This window comes from Babylonia areolata, chromosome 1 (genome assembly GCF_041734735.1).
Source record: "Babylonia areolata isolate BAREFJ2019XMU chromosome 1, ASM4173473v1, whole genome shotgun sequence".
Classification (NCBI taxonomy): Eukaryota; Metazoa; Mollusca; class Gastropoda; order Neogastropoda; family Buccinidae; genus Babylonia; species Babylonia areolata.
This window is the reverse complement of record NC_134876.1, coordinates 62,106,809-62,128,247: the sequence shown is the minus strand read 5'-3', so window position 1 is coordinate 62,128,247 and position 21,439 is coordinate 62,106,809. Positions and strand designations below refer to the sequence as shown.

General features: G+C 41.8%; 1 protein-coding gene and 1 long non-coding RNA gene across 2 annotated transcripts; both read left to right on the top strand.

Annotated features, from left to right (window-relative positions):
- Nucleotides 1–8: 8 nt before the first annotated feature.
- LOC143285091 (uncharacterized) lies at nucleotides 9–8,174 on the top strand. The gene is made up of 4 exons (XR_013055664.1): nucleotides 9–71; nucleotides 188–210; nucleotides 6,077–6,132; nucleotides 7,849–8,174. It is a non-coding gene; the product is annotated as an uncharacterized LOC143285091 (long non-coding RNA).
- A 6,142-nt stretch (nucleotides 8,175–14,316) lies between these two features.
- LOC143292995 (coagulation factor XI-like) lies at nucleotides 14,317–20,861 on the top strand. Its single transcript, XM_076603767.1, has 4 exons — nucleotides 14,317–14,517; nucleotides 15,248–15,401; nucleotides 16,899–17,038; nucleotides 20,542–20,861. The coding sequence occupies exons 1-4, from the start codon at nucleotides 14,383–14,385 to the stop codon at nucleotides 20,755–20,757; spliced, it is 645 nt and encodes a 214-aa protein (XP_076459882.1). The 5' UTR covers nucleotides 14,317–14,382; the 3' UTR covers nucleotides 20,758–20,861.
- Nucleotides 20,862–21,439: the final 578 nt, after the last annotated feature.

Genomic DNA, 21,439 nt, shown 5'->3' with positions numbered 1-21,439 from the left:
TAGAGCATGGGCACCCAGCTTGTTTCCGCTTCCGGCTTCCGCACTTGCACTCTCTACCTTGTCGTCCGCAGGTGAGGCTGTGTTAGAATTACCACATGTGAAAACCAATCGCATGTATATTCAGTAATATTGCTTTCATCTGAATATAACAGCCAGTAATTTCATTTATTCTTTTCTTTTGTTTCAGTTGCTGGAAAGATGAGGGCTAAGGTATGTATTCTAACCTTTATTTTTTCTTAAGATCAGATGCTAGCCAGAACGTCACATGCTTTGTGTTACAGTGTTAGTGTTCATTGTTTCTTCGTTTAGAAACAGTGTATGGCGTACAAAGACGTTTTTATCTTGCAAGTTGATTGACCTTTTAGACATGCATTGGACATTTTAACTGTAACAGTGTGCATGCAAGGTGTATGGCGAGCAGTATGGGTACCATAGTTTTTCCACGAAGGTAAGCATCATCACCAAATCAACAATGCGCTGATTTCCTAATAATGGTGCGGGGATTTTATGGCCAATATGGGCCCTTTCAAATACAGTAGACTGAAAACGCGCTGGACTCTACGCTCATGGAGATCTTTTCCACACCTTGTGTATCTGTCATTCTGTGGCAGTTTGCATTCATACGTTTGAGTTTGTTGTCATGGGAGCTGGCGTATGAATGCGAATGTGTGTTTTGTGAGAACTCACTTCAGCTGGGGAATCAGTGTGTGGATCCAGCCTCCTTTTGAGGGTGCTAGTAGATTATGCAGAAACTTAGTTGCTATCAAATAGTTGCTACACTGGGTGTAGTGGCTGGAATGACTGTTGAGCCCTCAGTGTTGCCTTCTTGAAACAACCCCTCTGGTGTCCCTCCTGTGAGGTGGATTATAATCAGTTGACTATTTAATAATGATAATAATAATAATGGTATTTATATAGCGCTGAATCTTGTGCAGAGACAAATAGCACTTTCTCACCAGTCATTCACACACATGCATAACTCTAAAATTGTAGAAACAAGTGACTGCCCTTGACAAGATGGCGGACGTGTACTAAATTACCGCTTCAGTTTTCACCCTATTTCACTCTATTATCTCTAAATTTTTGGTCATCCAATTATTTAAATAGTATTTTTGTGGTGTAAAAAATTGGGTCTTAGCAAAAAGGGTGAAAAAAGCCCATTGAGTGGCTCTTACAGCTAGTTTATGCGGTGGCTGTGATGGTGGCATGACTTGAGTGAACTCGATTACATTGTGTCAGCCAAGCTTTTCACAAGTGAAAGTTGACATACACTTAACAGAGACACGACTACTCTTATCATTCTCTTTAAATAACCACTTTTTATTATTGCACTGCTTTTCATTTTTCTTTATTTTGACTATCTTTTCTTCCTGGCTAAAACTTTCTTCAAATGTTGGAAACTAAAGATGAGTGGTCTACTTGTTCATCTTATCTGAGTTTAACTTGTTTATCCCAAGGGACTGAGTGTGTGATAATCAAAATTTCAAGATGGTTAACACCAGAAACTAGGGAGTACGTAACAAAAGTCATGATGGTAGCCCTTTAGCCAGTGCCAAGGCACCTTCGGCCAGTCAAGCACACTGGACCCAAGTTGGAGAGACTCGCTCAAAGAGTGGGAGCTTTGCAGCTGAGTGCCATTCATCCGGCACCACTTCCCCTGTAGTATTCCTGGACGATGATGATGTACCCACCCCTTGCCGCATCTGCATGAAAATAATTGGCAAAAACGCCAAATCTATTAAATGTGACAGATGTAGTGGATGGGTCCATCTTGGGTGTACTGAGGTGTCTCCCTCGAGTACGACTTCCTGGAAACTGCCAAACCAACGAGTTTCAAATGGTTCTGCAGCCTCTGTGAGGTTGAGTGCAAAAAAGTCACTCCTGGAGACAGAATAGCAGAGCAGTGGGAAAAGCTGGAGGCACTTTTCGAAATTGTCAAAACCCTCCAACAGCAGAACCAGGCAATCCTGAAGCTGCTGCAAAAAGAGGACAGAGTAGAGAATCAGATCTGGGTGCAGGTCAAAGAGTACCTCGATGAGCAGCACGAAAAGGAGAGGAGGAAGAATAACATTGTGGTGTTCAATGTAAAAGAGTGTGAGAGCAAGGCTCAGGGAGACACAGCTGTGAATGATGCAAAGCAGATCGCAGAAATCCTCACACATGTAAGTCCAGTGTTTAACAGTAGCAAAGTGGCTACGAATGGCATCATCCGACTCGGCAGAAAGAGGGAAAAAACTCAAAGTGATCCCAGACCCAGACCCATCAAGGTCATTCTGACTGATACCGCATGCAAAACACACATCCTGAGAAATGCCAGGAAACTGAGAGAGCACGACTCCTAGAAGTCTGTTGGCATTGCTGCTGACAAGACACAGAAAGAAAGACAAGAAGATAAAGTCAAGAGAGATGAGTTCAAACAGCGGAAAGACAACAGAGAGGGTGTGGTCTGGCACAAAGGTGATGTGATGTCTCGTGCTGAAAGAGATGCTATAATCAAGAGCGGAAGGGACGGGAACTTAGCGGGGAGGGAAGAAGCGGGAGAAGCAGTGGCAAGTAGCCCTGCTCAAATTTGACTTCCCAGTGCCGAGGGAACGAAGAACAATGTAAATAAGTGTTTTGTACATAGACCAGCAAACAATTCTTGTTCTCATAAGTTTTCTTCTCTGAAATGCTATTATGCAAATGCTGACAAACTAAATGAGGTGGGACTACTGTGTAATATACACAACTTTGATATTATTGCTTTAACTGAAGTGTTACCAAAAAATTCCAAGGTTAAAATTGAAAATTTTGTACTTCCTGGTTATACAGGTTTTACAAACAAGGGAAGAGGTGTCAGTCTGTTGTGCGGGAAAGGTGGGAGGTGTCCAGGATTGCAGAAATTGAAACGATCTTTTCTCCTTCGATTTTGTTGTAAAATATCATTACCTGGTAGTAACGAGCACATCATTTTTGGAGTAGTGTACAGATCTCCCAACTCGGATTATGAGGATCATGCTAGTGTAATTAAACTAATAAACTATGTATTTAACAGTTTTAAAAACAAGGTTATTGTCTCAGATTTTAATTATCCAGTAATTGACTGGCAAAATGTGATAGGTTGTAAAAATGAGGACCATCCAGCTATGAAATTTTTGGATTGTGTACAACAAAATTACGTTGTACAAATGGCTTCCGAGCCCACTCATTATAGAGGTTTACAAAAACCCAATGTGCTAGATCTATTGTTTACTAACTCATATGAAAATGTCTCCACTTTGGATTACTGGCCCCCTCTAGGGAAGAGCCACCATTCTGCCCTCTACTTTGATGTTCAGATCAGGTGGGAACACCCATCTGGTCACTCCGTGAAATATCAACTAGATAAAGGAGATTACGAAGGCATGAAGCATTGCATAGGCGAGATTAACTGGGATGACCTTTTGACAAATGAGACATCTGTGGATGAAACTTGGGAACTTATTCATGATGTAATAATAAAGTCCATGAACAAATTTATTCAAAAAAAATTATTCAAACAAGGACCCTCCAATAAACAAAGACGAGACCCCATTCCCCAGTCACTTGTAGATAAAATTCATCAAAAGCGCAGAGCCTTTAAAAAATACAAGAAATATCCCACAAATGAGAACTATAAAATGTATGCACGTGCTAGAAACCAAGTAACATGGGAGTCAAGAAAAAATGTGAAAGCTAAGGAAACTAAATTAGCTAAAGAGTCTTAAGCATAATCCAAAAGGATTCTTCCGTTATGTTGCAAGTAAAACTCTGCCAAGAGAATAAGTTGCTAATCTATTAAAGGAAGATGGTACCTAAACACAAAATGACTCAGAAAAAGCAACTGTGCTAAACAGCTTTTTTGCTAGTGTTTTTACTGAGGAGAGCAACGTATTTTCCAGAGTTTTCGTGCAAGACAGAGGTTACAGAAATTTCCAATGTGGAGGTCACAGTTGAACGGATGAAAAAAGCTCTAAAGAGCCTAAACCCATCGAAGTCCCCAGGACCTGATGAGATACACCCACGAGTATTAATAGAGCTTGCTGAAGTTATTGCTCACCCACTTAAGATCTTGTTTGATAGAACACAAGAAAAGGGTGCAATACCAAAAGCTTGGAAAGAAGCAGAAGTACGACCTATTTTTAAGAAAGTTAACAAGAATTCTGCAGGTAACTATCCAATCAGCCTAACATCAGTTGTCTGTAAAGTTTTTGAGGGTTTTATTCGAGACGCTGTCTGCCAATATTTAACCAAACATGATCTGTTATCTAGAGAACAGTTTGGATTTACCAGAGGGCGCTTGTGTGTTACACAACTACTTGTTACATTACGAGATTGGTTAGTCATGTTAGATGAGAGGGTTCTAGTCAATGCAGTCTACCTTGATCTAAGAAAAGCTTTTGATGCAGTTCCCCATCACAGACTCATAAACAAACTGGAAGGCGATGGGATAAAAGGCAAGCTACTATCATGGATCAGAGACTTTCTAAATGGAAGATCACAGTTTGAAAGTGTAAATAGTAGTAAATCATTGAAGGTTAAGGTAACTAGTGGTGTACCACAAGGTAGTCTTCTTGGCCTAACCTTGTTCATATGTTCATTTCTCAGCTGACTAGATCCCCTCTTGCATTGTCAATCTCCAGCAACTGCTAGTATGTTTTTCCCACTCAGCTATGTCGGTGACAGCAGAGATGTCATGCATACTGTGATATCGCTGCAAGGACATCCTATTATAGTGCATGACCCAGTCTCATATTGAACTTGGTTATGGTCTGTTTTTTTTTTTTTTACAGTGTCTTAACTGCTTCCCCCCCCACCCCCCCACCCCAGTGTTCTCCTACTCTTTTTTGATAATTATGTTCATCTTAAAGACATTACAGGTGCATTTTGTTCATGCTAATTATGCATAATTCTTGTGAGATCCAGTAGGAAGGTGTTTTCTTTTTTCCGCCTTGCGGCAGGAGTAGAGAGATTCTTGCTGGTCAAGGCAACATGTCATTCAGAGCAACTCTGCAGCACATCAAAAGATGAAATCATCTTCCTGTGCCTGTTTCTTTGCACATAATATATTTCTCGCACTGGCGCGTGATTTTGCTCATGAATAACAAAATCGCGTAATTAGCATGAACAGAATGCACCAGTAATGTCTTTAAGATGATCATAATTATTAAAAAGAAGTGGGAGAACACTGGAGGGGGGAAAGCAGTTCTTAAGACACTGGGTCATGCACTATAACAAATGAACCTGGTTGTGGCCATGTATTGGGAGAGGAAAAGGTATATTTCCCATTTCAGTTCTTGTAAAGTGCAGATGGTGTGTTTTGGTCAGGATTAATTGATGATGCAACTGATGAATTATCATGTAAAGCATATTCTGTTTTATGCAGATTATTTTCAGATACAGATTTCCCATCAGAGTGGCTAAACTTCATCAAGAATATTTTGATTAACAGCGGTTATGACTGTTTGGTTTTCATACTTGTTTTGTTTTGTTACAAATCATTATCATTAGCGCTTGTGTGGATGTGCGTTTTTGCGTGTTTTGAAGACGTTGTTGGACCGAAGTTGTGATTCAATGAGTATGTACTGTTTTTGTATCCTCCATGACGGGCGCAATAGCCAAGTGGTTAAAGCGTTGGGCTGTCAGTCTGAGGGTCCCGGGTTCGAATCACAGTGACGGCGCCTGGTGGGTAAAGGGTGGAGATTTTTACGATCTCCCAGGTCAACATATGTGCAAACCTGCTAGTGCCTGAACCCCCTTCGTGTGTATATGCAAGCAGAAGATCAAATACGCACGTTAAAGATCCTGTAATCCATGTCAGCGTTCGGTGGGTTATGGAAACAAGAACATACCCAGCATGCACACCCCCAAAAACGGAGTATGGCTGCCTACATGGCGGGGTAAAAACGGTCATACACGTAAAAGCCGACTCGTGTGCATACAAGTGAACGCAGAAGTAGTAGTAGTATCCTCCACACCCCAAAAGGGGTGAAAGGATTCAATTTCTTTGAATCTTCAAAAAAAGAGAGAGAAAAAAGTTCAGACTGCAGTGTTTTTCAGTTTGTTTTCTTCTTTTCAGTGGAGAAAGAAGAGAATGAGGAGGCTGAAGCGCAAGAGGAGAAAGATGAGGGCAAGGTTTGTATATTATTTCTATTTGGTCTTCAGATATTTTTGTTTTCATGCCTGTTTGCATTCTGTGTTGGAGACTTAACATGTTATTGCTGTACACAGTTTTAGCACAGTGGTTTTTTATGTGTGGCCCTATTTTCTGTGGCAGCCTTAAAAACCTGTTTGATTTGGCTCCTTTTACTTTTCTTTGTTGTTGTTGTATGTTTTCCCATCCGTCTTGCGGCCAATCAGTGGCAGCCTCTGTGTGTGTGTGTATGTGTGGGTGTGCTTTTGAGTGCGTTTGTGCATGCGAGAGAGTGTAAGTGTTGGGGGTGGGTGGGGGGGGGGGGTAGAGGATTAAGTATGTGAGTGTATGCATGCCTACACTGTGGCAGCAACAGGATATTGGAATATATATATATATATATATATCTTTGTATATATGTGTGTGGGGTTGGGGGTGGGAGATATGGGTGTATGTGTGTGTGCTTGTACAAGTAAGTGTTCATCTCTGTGAGTGTGTGTGTGCCGTGGAAGCTGCGATACGTAGACTAGAAATGAGTGTGGAGGAGGGGGGGTAGAGGAGGTGCAGGGTAATGTGTGTGGTGTGTGTGTGTTGGAGCTCATGTACGTTTATATGTATTTGACTGTGCTTTCATATCTGTGAAACTGCATGTTTGGTGCATATCTGTTATGCATGTGTGGGTGTATGTGTGAATGTGTCTTCATGTTTTACATTTATTTGCTTATTTATCATCATTGTTGTCTTTTTTTGTCTTTTTTCTTTTTTAATTATTATTATTACTACCTTTTTCTATATTATAATTATTATTTATTTATTTATGTAAGCTTATCTATTATTTATTCCCCCCCTTTTTTTTCTTTTTTTCTCAAGGCCTGACTAAGCGCGTTGGGTTACGCTGCTGGTCAGGCATCTGCTTGACAGATGTGGTGTAGTGTATATGGTTTAGTCCGAATGTAGTGACGCCTCCTTGAGCTACTGAAACTGAAAACTGTTGTATGTGTCTCCATCATTAATTAAAAATATTGACTTGTAAAACGTTAGGATGCAAATTTTGTATAAAAACTAAAAGTATGATCTTAGTCACGAATTGAGGAAAGGAGCTATTAATTTTCGGCTTGCCACTAACTGGACCACATTTCATGCAAGATGGTCTTCTGTTAAAATTTTGAAATACTTTTCATCAGTATGCATATTTTGGCTTTGAACATGGATGGCAGACTTGTTTAACCAGACTGGCTAGGGTAGCATGATACTTCAGCACTGCATACTTTGCACATTAGTCAAAATAATCTCTCTCTCTCTCTCTCTCTCTCGCTCGCTCGCTCAGATATCTTCTTCAACCTTCCGAACCACAAGTCAGTCAGTGTATCATTACCTCAAACAGTCAAAAGCATGTTTGGGTGTTGTTGTTTTTTATCTATGTATCTCCAGATACTTCTCACCTTAGACATTTGTGGATCCTCATATTATTGTCCACAGTCAACATCAATCCATGTTTAGATTTCTGGATTTGACATTGTCCTTTGGTCAGACGTTGGTTTTGTTCCTACCTTTTTTTTGTCACCCAGTGTAAACATTACAACTCATGTACAGTATTTATTGCTATTCTAAATCTTTAACAATTCCATGTCTTTAAAACATTGCTTCAGTTTGGACTGAGACAAATCCACCTTTGACTAATCTGAATGTCTCTCTTTTTTATTTCATTTGCATTACAGATCGAAGTAGATCATCAGCTCCATGCCTTCCACAAAATTTTCATGTGGCTGGACCCTGGTATTCGTTTGTGATTTCCGCTCTTGGGACCAGAGGCTGCCATATGCTGCTTTGCTTCAAAGGAACAGCAACACGTGGTCTTACTTCGCTGGATTTCACACTGAGGGATCCTGCTTTAAAGACTGGGTTTTTAAAATCTTGATTTAAAGACAAGGACAGCGATTATCTGTGTGGTTCATCTGCAGTTGAAGTTCTGTGTTGGGTGTGTTGTTTTACTACTTTTTTTTATCTTTCCCCATGTACCCCATTAAACATTTTGCAAAATGCAGTCAATGATGGTCGTGTTTCATTCATTTTTGTTTGTTTCTTTTGCTATTACAGTGATAACAACATATTTTACACTTCCCATATCTTTCATTCAAAACAGAAAATTTTCAGCTGCAGACTTTACTACACTCACTGTCACAATTTTGGGATGGACTGTTGTGGTTCTTGCTCACATCCAGTAGCAGGTCTTTTAAATTGACAAAGAATAAAACATGACCAAACACACTTGTCTTTGGAAATAGCATACTTTGCTCATAAAAACCGTACAGCTTTTTTTTCTTTTCTCTTTTTTAATACAATTTTAGTTAAAAGTGAACCACTGTGATCCTGCTTTGTTCATCTGAAAGTAACAAAATTTCAGACTGGGAAGAAAATGGCACTTAGCTCAAAAATAATTTCCACATATTTAATGTGTGACAAGTCTTGATCTCAGAAATCAAACCAATTATGATTTAACAGTTTAAGAAATAACTCGGTCCAACCATCTGCTCCAGCATTTCCCTCCAGCTATAACTGAAGAGTTTTAAGCCATAGTTAAACCAATGGGCGAAAATAGGAATGTTCTGTTAAAGCTTTTAAAAAGATTATAAAAGATAGAAATGATAAAAGTGAACAGTTTAAAATAAAAACCAAATAACTATGGATGTTCAGCTCAGACCTTTAACCATGGAGGCGAATCGTCTTTATGACTGAGTGGACCTGGATCACAATGTTATTTGGAAGGACTGTTTGTAAAGAAAATTTCCTAAAATAGTCATGCAGCTTTTTATATGGCAGGAATTGTTTTTATACCTACATATGTGTTGTAAATCCATTTCGTTTTTTGGAGACTTGTCAGAATTTCAAATGCTAGCAACCTGTACCCATCTATATTTGTAAATAACAGCATCTGGCCTTTTTTTCTTTCTTTGTTTTTCTCCCTAAAGATGGTTTCTTGCTGGGCAAGTTTCCAGAATAATGTTTGTCACTTCTTGAGCAGAAACTAGAAACAACTTTGAAATCTGCATCTGTCTCATACTGAATTCCTATGGATGGACTTTTTAATTTTTATCCATTAATTCACAGGACAGTGTACTGCAAGAGATCTGACACACAGAACCCAAGGGTATCTGTAGAATTCAGCATATGCTCCCAGACTAGGTACTCATCAAATGAAATTTGTGTTCTCAGGAATACAGCCAGGTAGAAATCGGTGTGCTTTTTACACACACATATATATAAACTCTGTGATTAATCCATTCAACCCAAGGGAATTGACTATCTCAGCAGGCTTCCCTGTCATACTAATGTGGAGAAACAGAAAATATTCTGACAACAACCATTTCTTATCAAAATTGACTTGTGGAAACCAGTGGGAAAAACTAGAAATTGATTCCCTTTTGCTTGTAGTTTATGCATGTGTCAGAAGGTGGAAACCATCTTAATGAACCAAATTTGAGTGAACACTGCTCGGACACGAAGTTCAATAAGCTAAGATTTTTATATCTGTTAAAAATATTTCATTGTTATTTCATCCTTTGAAAGCTACATTAACACTGTTGAAAGATAAATACTATCAACAGACTTCAAAGATATATTGGAAACATTGCACCAGTACCTTCACTGTACAGTGGACAACACAGTAACTCACCTTTTGCCTGCATTTGGCTGACAAAACTATAGCAGCACATTCACTCGATCACAGGAATAAAGTTGCTTATGATCACAGGCTGATGGTATTGAAATAATGTTAAACGAATGTTATCCAATCTGTTGAAATATTTCAGTCTATCGTTTCCTCCCCATCTCTCTGACATTTTTCTTGCTTGGCATTGCATTGTAAGTATAAGCCTACTTCATACAAAATAGAAATATGCACACAGGATCTGGAAAAATGTCAGAGGGAAGGATAGTCCATGACCAAAGGGTTTGAGTCCACCATGACTGAATATTCATCTGAAAGTACCGACTCATTAATTCCGTGTTCCTGCATCATAATTTGGTACCGGTTAAACAAAATATTGACTGGACAGGCACGATTTGTGCCCATTTGATTTAGAGTTGATATTCGTTTACGCTATTTTCAGTCACTTTTTGTTCTGTCTGTACGTTTGGATAAATCAGCAATCTTTCTACTGTTTAACTCCCTTGGTATGTTCGCGTCCAGAAACACCTCAAAGATCCCGTCAGTAACAGCATTCTCTGAGATAAAGAAAAATACAGACTTACCCTGTTTGCATTGACCATCTCATTTGAAAATAGCAAAGTTAAAATGATAATAGTTTTTAATACATACAAGAGTATCTCTGAACAATGTGGTTGATCCAACACTAAACTGCTGTCCAGAACGTCATTTATTTTATTTTTTTTTTTTTTACTAATAGCATTTTGAAATAAAATCCTGTAAAAACCAACTGCTACCCATGCCCAGAAGAACCATGCATCTGCTAAGAATAAAAAGATAAGAGGTTGTCCTAATTCAATAAGATCATTTCTGGCCTTATCCACGAGACTGTGACCGCCACCATATGATAAGATACGCCCTTTTCCTCGGTGTATAATCGGTTAGAAAGGCCACAGCCGACCGGATGACCAGTAAGGTAACAGGCAGCAGACTTGTTCAACTTGGTTCTAGTCAGTTCCACCATGAGTGTCAAGGTTTTGACTGTTTTTCTTTTGATGTTTAAGTGCACAGTGTACGCGCAAGCAAGCAGTAAGTACATCCCATCGTAGCCTAAAATCATCTCTCTCTCTCTCTCTCTCTCTCTCTCTCTCTATCTCTCTCTCTATCTTCTCTTACTGTAGCCTGTTTCTCTTTCATGTTTTTCTCATTTGTATATGACCTACTGTACGTTTTCTGCATTCGTGGGCTGCAACTGATTCGAACGTTCATTTGTACATGTATTATCTGACGTATCGATACCAGGATCGAATCCAAGACGGGCGCAATATGCGTTGGACTTTCAATCTGAGGATCCCGGGTTCGAATCACGGTAACGGCGCCTGGTGAGTAACGAGTGGAGATTTTTCCGATCTCCCAGGTCAACATATGTGCAGACCTGTTGAAGTTTAGCATAAAAAGTACGCCTACTGTCATAAGCATATGGCTAGGCTGCCATAAAACTGCCGGCATTCATTTCGACGAACGTGACACACCACAGGGCGTAAAGTGACGAGTTTTAATGGACAATAGGCCTACTGTACTGGCTACAATGCTGCGGGCAGCAGTGTTTTGAACTGAACTGTCTTCTTTAGCAACAAACATCAGCAGGACTTTCGCTGATGAACACATAAACACAAGTAAACACATACATGTCTCTGTTTTGGGGTTGTTGTTTTTTCCTTCTCCCCCCCCCCCCCCCTCTCTCTCTCTCTCTCTCTCTCACCTACCTACAGATACTCATGAATATGCGGCAAACACACACACACAGTGATAAACACACGCACATACACCGAGAAAGACGCATGCACATGAAGTGACATTCAATTTCCCGTCTAACACGAATCTCCGCGACTTGCATGATGGTCCGGACCTTGATGGAACAGCCTGTGAAACGGTCCAGGGCGGCACGTGCATCAACTCTGCGTACAATCGGTGTCTGGATGGCTACTACTACACCCTCAGTGGGTGTGGCTTCCAGGAGATGTGCTGCATCCCTCCTACACATCAGTCCGTGGAACCTCCACTGGCTCCGGGTTAGCACAGTTTCAAGTGGGGTTTTTCACGATGGCTTTGGATTTAGTTGTGTGTGTGCAGTGTAGTGTGACTCTATATCTGTGTGTGTGTGTGTGTGCGTGCGTGCCGGCAAGAAAGCGCAGTGTGTGTATGATTGAGTAACGTATTTCCGTTAATTGCCTTAATGCAGGTCTAGCCAGTCCCGGAAGGACAGACTCATTTCCAGCCCGTATTATATATAGAGAGAGGGAGAGACAGACAGACAGAGAGAGAGGTGTGTTTAAGAGTTTCTTCATTTCACGTCAAGTTCATGACTTAAGTTCACCGACCACATATGAATCACTGGGTGCCGCATTATTCATTATGGGAACATTAATCGTTTCGACCCACACCAGGTCAGTGTGGAGTGACCTACCCTGACCCGCCCGTGGCTTCTCACAGGATCGTTGGCGGTACCCGGACACGGCGGGGAGAGTTTCCATGGCAGGTAGAAAATACCGTCGTATTTGTTAATTATTTCAGTATAATTTGTCATTGTCTTCAGCTCAGTCACAGGGAGCACACGATATCCGACAGTGCTTAAAAACTAAATATCGATAAAGAAAATTAAAAACAGGACTTACACTCACTGATGAACACATATACACTCTAACACACACACACACACACACACACACACACACACACACACACACACCCTCCCCTTACCTCCAAAAGAAAATAAAGGTCAGTTATTTACATCTCAGCGGACATCAACTCCCACATATCACAGAGTTGTAGACCTATATATGACTTCTTGATGTTACAGATTGCTAGTCATCATATAAAACACTTTGAAAACTCCCAATCACAGAGTAGTATATCTATATATGACTTCTTGGTGTTACAGATTGCTAGTCATCATATAAAAAAAAACCTTTGAATATCGGTGTATCTTGTGCAGTGCACACAGGTCTTTATATCTCTTTGTCCTCCACGGCAGTTCCTGCTTTTCATCCACTGGAGCTACATGGAGTTTTGTGTGTGATTCTAAAACTGCGTGTGTATTTGTGTGTCAAGTCAAGTCAAAATCAAGTCAAAATGATCTTTATTGAGGGTTAAAAAATAAGCTTATACAGCTTTTTTACATCTTGCCCTCATAAAAAAAAGAGAAGAATTTTTTTTTTAATTAAAAAAAGGAAGAAATGGGGGAAGTGGGGGTCTGGAAAGGATAATATGGAACTAAACAAATTACAAGAAACACACAAAAATTCTACCGAGAACAACAACAACAGAAATAATACAAGCGTAAATAGCAATAAATTTACATATGATACTGACACGATTACAACATGCAGTGCGACATTCTTACATCATTAACTTAATTCAGGAAGAAAAGAGAGAGAGAAAAAACGAGAGAGAAAGATACATACATATATATATATATATATATATACATACACATGTGTGTGTGTGTGTGTGTGTGTGTGTGTGTGTGTGTGTGTGAGCAATTTGTGCCGGGAGTTGGAAAAGCAGTGTCATATACATCATCTGTTTACAAAGAGTGTGTGAAGTGATTTTATAATTACCAAACTACCATTGTTACGATCACTGTTACTATCAGTATTATCATTATCATTATTATTGATACAGGTCTCGCTGAGGTCCTCTACCAATAACGGCCACCACATGTGTGGGGGTGTCCTCATCAGTGACAAGTGGATACTGACTGCGGCGCACTGTTTTGAGAGGTGAGATGCTGTGGTTTATATATATATATATGTGTGTGTGTGTGCGTGTGTGTTGTTTGCACATTTCTTCCGTCTTTGTTGCTGTGTGCACATGTCAAATGATTGGTATAAGGACAGGCCCGGCGCTTCCTTTTTTTGAGGAAGTGTCTGGGTTTGTTCCAATGTACCTTTTATTTACCTGTGTGCTAGCTGCATCGGTAGCGTAAGCAGCACTGACTTGAAGTTGTGTACCTTGTGAATGGAGAGAGTTACCACTCTTTACTATTTGTTAATTATAAATATATATATATATATATATATATATATATATATATATATATATATATATAATTGTGTGTGTGTGTGTGTGCCGTGTGTGTGTGTGTGTGTGTGTGTGTGTGTGTGCATTTATATATACTGATGTGTGTGTGTGTGTGTGTGTGTGTGTGCCACGGTGCCTATGTATGCATCAAGGCCGCACCCCTTTCACCAGAGCAAATCCGTTTTAAAGATGAAAAGTAAAGACTAATTTTTGACGCTCCTTTCCCTTCCTTAAGGAAAATGAAGACAGTGGGGTCTACGTTACGACTCTTCTCTCGCTCTCTCTCTCAGAGTCTCTCCTCTCTCGTAGTCATGGGTTGTTGTTTTTTTTCCTAGAATGGTCATTACGGATTCTGTTTTTATCGGAATGTTCATAAGTGATTGTTTATCCGTGACTGGAATGTGATCATGATCGTTGTCACATACACCCACACCCCACCCACACACAGAGGGACTGGCTGTGTCTGTATCTGTATCTCAACAGCTAGTACTAATCCACTTGTGTGAATGACTGCCGTGGCGTGATGTGCCCGCGGAGCAGCAACAAGAACCCCTTTGCCTGGAACGCCATCCTGGGGGAGTATGACCGAGGGGCGGTGGACGGCCACGAGAAGCTGGTCAAGGTGGACACCCTCATCGTCCACAGCAGCTTCAGCTCGGTCAGTATCATTCCGACGGCCATTTCACTGATTCACAGTGCCGCTGAGCCATTGTGGAAGGATACTGACTTGCAGGATCAAATAAACGGAAAAACTGAGTATTAGAAAAACAACAACAACAACAACCGAAAGAAAATCAAAGCAAAAGTACATGATCAGCTAAATGAGACAAACGAGTATCAGTGTATGTATGATAGTCGTGTCCGACTATGACCACCAGAACAACAGAGGGGGCATCTGTTGTCCTATCTGCGCTTGAATTTGACTATCATGGAAAGTGTCTTCAAGTTGCCCACTCTCTCGGCCAAAAGGGTTTTAGAACAGTCCGAGCGTTGGCGTTCCCAAAGGCCAACTAGCCCAAAAGACTGCAGCACTTAGACCCAGTGCAATATTGCCTCCTAATTTCAGTGTCATAGTCCTTCACAAAAGACTTAGCTGTAAATAACTTACCATTGCAGTGGAGAAAACATTGATCACACAGCTCTCACTTTGCTGTTGGCCCAGCTGTAAGCTTGTATCAATCTTTGATGAAAGCTGAGCGTTGGGTCATAATTATACGAGTATAAAAAAAAGGGCAATCGTACAGCATCAACAACTGAAACGAAACATTCGATTTAAAAACGAAACAAAACAAAGCAAGCAAAGAAATAGTCTCGCCATTCCCTGTACGAGTACTATAAGAGGATAGTACAACATGACGGTCTACCTGTGAGTACCTATCCACGTGCAGGTGGAGGGAGGTAACGACATCGCCATGCTGCGGATAGCCACCTCCAACGTGTCCACGTACTCCCGCTACGTGCGTCCCGTGTGTCTGCCGGACAAGACAGAGTCCTTCCAGCACCTCACCTGCACCATCACTGGATGGGGAGCCGCCCACAGTGGTACACACACACACAATGAATAATAATGAATGATAATAATGATGATGTTGATGATAATGACACTATTAATTGTATTATACAATTTGTAATGATAATGAAAAATGTGACTATGTTATTCTTCTTCTCCTTATCATTATCATTATGATTGTTGTTGTGATTACGGTACTGCGGAGACAAATCCAAGCGCTTTCACACCAGACATTCACCCGGCCCGCATGCATAACTCTGTCGAATTATAGGGATGAAAGACGTGACAAAATATAATTATGTAAAGAAATGAAAAGAAAAATAAAAGCTAGAGAAACTATAGACGGAGATAGGGACGGGAAGAGCTATTTTGGACAGAGACTAAGTTTAGATTTTTAGGTCAGACTTCCAAAGAGCTGAGAGCAGAGATTAAAAATTTTGACGAACCTTGGTTTATCGTCTCACCCGAATGACTAACTAGCATCCAGATCGCCACTCAAGGTCTAGTCAGAGGTGGGGTGGGGTGTAAAAATCATAAGTGGGACTCGAACGCGTGGGTTCTCGCGTAGTCGTAGTCGACTGAGCACATTACCACAAGGCCACCGTTCCACACAATTATTCAGTCCTGAGTGGAAGGGACTGTGCCCTAAGGGTGACAGGTGTTTGTCCAGTGGGGTCTCTCTGAAGTGAATTCTTGTGGGCAGGGTAGGTTGGGCGGGGTGGGTGGGGGTGTTTCTGGACAACTAAACAGGAACTGTTGACATTGTGTATAGCCTATTGAGGGTCTGCTACTCAAGTTAGGTCCTCAGAGGTCTGGGGACTGTTATCTCGTTCCTCACAGCTGGGGCTGGGAGCTATTAATTTTTTACCTTGCTACAGCTATGCTGGGGTCAAGGTGGGAGGGGTGGGTGCCGGGGTGTCGGTGACCTTGTTGTTGCAGGCAGGCGGGTGGGTGTGGAGTGGGGTGGAGGACAGGAGATACCGGGGGTGAGAATGGGTGGTGAGTTGGACACCGGTTTAGGGAAGCAGCAGGTAGAGGGGAACTGGGTGGGGGGAGTGTGTGGGGGGGGCGGGGGGGGGGGGGAGGAGGGTGATTGGGGGGGGGGGGGTGGTGGCGTTCAGAAGCAAGGCGATTTTGTTTAGGTTTGGAGAGAGCTGTTGAAGTTGATGACTGCGTTTGATGGATTGGAAACGTGATTTAAAACTTGACTTTGGGGGAAAGCCAAAGACTTTTACAAGTTATAGATCTGCTTTTGATTAAAGTGTAAACTGTCGGCTAGTATCTTGATCAAAATGTGTGTGTGTGTGTGTGTGTGTGTGTGTGTGTGTGTGTGTGTGAGAGCGAGAGAGAGAGAGAGAGAGAGAGAGCGTTAAAGCATGTTTTGTGCTTAATGATGTAGTCACACACACACACACACACACACACACACACACACACACACACACACACACACACACGTACCTGTTGAGATATTCCATCCTCCCAAGTCTCTGGAGAAACGATGTAATCATACCTCTCCTGTTCCCCAGGTGGCTACGGAACCCGCTACCTGTACAAGGCCAACGTTCCCGTGCTGACCAACGAGGTGTGTTCTTACCTGCTGAACCGGCCCATCACGGAGGGGGAGCTGTGTGCCGGGGAGAGGATGGGCGGTGTGGACACCTGCCAGGTCAGCTGGGGGTTTTGGGGGTGGGGGAGCTGAGGAGGAGGAGGGAGGGGCGGGCAGGTGTTGCGGCGGCAGAAGGTTACTTATTTGGAGATCGTGACTGACACTGATAAGGGAACTGTGTCTGTTTTTACACCACTGGAATGCGCGAACACAATATTTTTTCAAACCCTTGTAATAGTAAATGAAAGATTGCGAAGACCACTCAAACTGAGTATCATGATCAACATTTGACCACTGTATTGTACGATGTCAACTAACGTGATCGAATCTGTCAAATATTGTTTTTACATAGATGCATTTGAAATGCCTCAAATGTTACTTACAAAATCATTTTTACTGGCATGATGGAATTCCAACAGAAAATATTCAAAAAGAAAAAAAAGAAAGAAAAATTATATCTTTAGGATCTCCGATGTCAGCAGATAAACAGACCTGCTAACCCCTCTGTGTTTTCGCATGCTGTAGATCACACACACGTTAAAGATCCCGTCATTGAATTTTATGTCAGAGTTCAGTTGGTTATGGAAACAGAAAAACACCCCATGCACCAACCATGATAAGCTGATGCTGATCCTGTCATTACTAACAGGAAGAAAAAGAAGAGGAAGAGAGAGCTGAGAACTGAAATTAGCATGCATGTATGAGTCGTCGATGGAAAAAATTGAGTTAATTATAGGATTTTCTGCTGTGTTCATATCTTTAGCTGATATATTATTCTATCTCGACTTATTTAATTTTCCACTATATTTCATGAAAATTTGTTTTGTTTTACGAATACGAATACACATTTTTTATTGCCTATACTTCGTTCTTTTTACTACATTTTCTTTTCCTTTATTTTTTTTTATTTTTATTTTTCGTTTCTATCTTCTTCTTCTTGTTCTTTTTTTTTTGGGGGGGGGGGGGCGTGGGGGGGGGGAGGGAATGGGGGTTCGCCTTGTGGAAGTTAGTACCAAAGGATTTATCGATACTACTCTGTGTGCATGGACTAACATCTAGTCCTTGTACTAGGTGGTACTGATTTTTAGCGTTATCTCTGCGGCCTCTTGTGTGTGGGCAGTTTTTGTCCCTGTCATGTTATTCGCTTCAGTGCGTCCATCCAGGCAAAGTGAAAGCTGTGTGTGTTGTCTTGTATTCTTCAAAGGACAGCAGATCTTCCGGTAGATTGTCGTGTGTGTGTGTGTGTGTGTGTGTGTGTGAAATAGTAGCAGCCTATATGACAATGACTATTAAGAAATCATAATCTGAAAAGTAAATAATGATGAATAACTACATAAATAACCAACTGAAAAGATGAATGATAAACCAAATATTAATATCATAATGCAAAGTCACCAAAATTCCAGCAGATCTGATGTTTTCTTTACCGGACGGTGGTGATTTCTACCCCAGTTCCATTTCAGACTGCTGCTTGCGTTCTTTTTTTTCTTTCTTTCTTTTTTTTTCTTCTTCTTTTTTTCTCTGATTTTCTTTTCCCCAATAACAGAATGCAACGAAGCTTTAGTTTCTGATCCTATCACCGTGTTATCGGTAGAGGCAGACTGGAAAGGAACGGGTCAATAATACTGTTACCTTTCAACTGCAACGATCGATCTTGTTCCATGCGGTGACAAGGGCTGACGGCCACTTACCTGAACGGACCTTAAAAGTTTCATGCTGTTCACTGAAGTCTTAACTACTGTGTCTTTTCCACATCAGTGGTCTGTTTTTGTGACCACAGTGGCAAAAAACTGTGACTCTGTGTGTGTGTGTGTGTGTGTGTGTGTGTGTGTGTGTGTGTGTGTGTGTGTGTGTGTGACTGTCTGTCTGTCTCTCTGTCTGTGTGGACTGTGGGAGATGGATGGAAGTGTAGCTGCATAAATGTATGCCCAGTGCATGTGCATTATTTGTTTGTCGGATCGATGTAACATGAGTGTGTGTGTGTGTGTGTGTGTGTGTGTGTGTGTGTGTGTGTGTGTGTGTGTGGCGGAGAGAGATCGGAGTGGGGAAGGATGGTTGGGGAGGTGATGAAAACACACAGACACAAATAAACACACACACATGCGCGCGCGCGCACAAACACACACACACACACACACACACACACACACACACACACACACACACACACACACACACACTATTTGGTGAAGGAACCATAAAACTAGATGTTTCTGGTGTACCTCCAAGAGACAGACACATAGATACACGTGTGTGTATGTGTGTGTCTGTGTCTTTGTGTATGTGTGTAAGCGCTTGCGCTCGTCTGTTTGCTTAATTTCGCCGAGTGGCGCTTTAGGTATCTATGGAGACTCACGCAAAGTTTATATACCACAGTGAGTGATAATGTGTAAACATACGTGGGAATGATATTGTATTCATATGTGTTTGTATATGGAGGGTGGGGCTGAGGTATTTAGTTATGTGTGTCGGTGGAGGGTTGTGTCTTGTGCCTTGTGTTTGTGTGCCTGGGAGACTGGTCCACTGCACTGTTCAATCAAGCATGTCAAGTTATTATCATCAAAATGATTTTCTTTTTCGCGGTTCATAGACTTGGTAGTTTTATGGTCGGCACTTTTCTCTCAATATACCACTAACGTAGATTCTTCGTCGTTTGTTTGATGGGAGTTTGTGGTTGTCGTGACCATGCCCCCTACTACTGCTGATGGTGCGGTTAGCGAGGGGGCGGGGGGTACTAGTAGGGGGGAAGGGGAGGAGGGGGGAAAGGGGGCGGAAAGGATTGAGGGAGGGAGGAAAAATTTGAGGCATACGCGTACATAGACATTTTTTTGTTTTTGATTTTCAATAACTTAAAAAAAAAGTGTTTTGACAAGAGAGGGGTGTGTGTGTGTGCGTATGGAGGCGAGGGGGTGGGACGAGTTGATTAAATCAATAACATATGTAACATACAAGGCTGTCAAGAGAAAGACTGCAAGCTCGTAATGAGAGAGAGAGAGTGTGTGAGTGTGTGTGTGTGTGTGTGTGTGTGTCATTTCAGCAAACATACAGAAATCTGTTTTGGAGATAATGTCTTTTACTTGGCCTTTACGTGAATGAGAAATTGGTGGTGCTGTATGTGTATATGTGGTGCAGCAGTGGTAGCAGTCGTCTTTGATTTTATACTTTTCCACTTGAAATGATATCAGACAAAACAGGCGGGAAAAGGGGTGGTGTGTGTGTGTGTGTGTGTGTGTGTGTGTGTGTGTGTGTGTACGCATGCAAACACGTATGTGTGTGTATTTGTGTGGGTGCGTGCGTGTGTGTGTGTGTGTGTGTGTGTGTGTGTGTGTGTGTGTGTGCCGTTTTACCATTGATACATTCCATTTGCCTTGTCTAATTAACTTTACATGCAAATATGTGTGTGTGCGTGTATGTGTATGCGCAAGCGCGCACGTGTGTGTGTATGTGTGTGTGTGTTTATGCGTGCATCAGTGCACGCCACGGCCTATGCAGCCTTCACGTGCGTGTGTATGTCGGGACATGCATCAACGCGCAAACACGTTACGTCCGTGTTTCACGTGCAGGGCGACTCCGGCGGCCCCATGGTGGTGCACAAGGACGGGGTGTGGAAGCTGGCCGGCGTGACGTCATGGGGCCAGGGTTGTGCCGCCAGCTTCTCCCCGGGGGTCTACACCAACGTGGCCCACTACAAGGACTGGGTCAACACTGTCATGCAGTACTACACCTCCACCCGCAGGCGTCGAGGTCTGGGGGCCACCCGGGGCCTACACTATGTGTGAAAGGGTAAAGGAGAAGAAGGGTGAAGACACTGCACGTTGACCACACGTGCACACATTGAGTTGGGATGTGTGAGAGGGAAGGAAGACAAAGATCCTGCACATTAAAAAAAATATATATATAAATAAATAAAAAGGCACTACACACTGACAATACGTGTACACATTGAGCAAGGATACACTATGTGTGAGGCTGAGGGAGTGGAGGTTGACAAAAACACTTTTTATTGACCACATATGCACACATTGAGTGGGGATAGACTATATGTGAGGGGGGTGGGGGGTGGAGGGGGACAAAGAAACTGCACGTTGACCACATATGCACACATCGTGGGGATATATACACTGTGTGTGACCGGGAAGGACAAGGACACACCGACCACACATGCACACATTAACTAGGATCTCCATTATGTGTGAAATGGAGGTGGACAAAAACACTACACACTGACCATACATTGAGAAGTGATATCCTATGTGTGAGAAGGAAGGAGGACAAAAACACACTGACCACTCTTATTTTCTCTAACTGGGGCAATTGTGATTTTGATTCTGATTCTGCATGTCCATCGTCTGTAGCTTCTGCTGTTGCTTAAATTCAGCTTACTGAGGTAATAAAGTGATTGTAATTATGCAGATGTTTTGCAGTATGTGGCTGCCTTTTGTGTAGGTGGTGGTGGTGTTA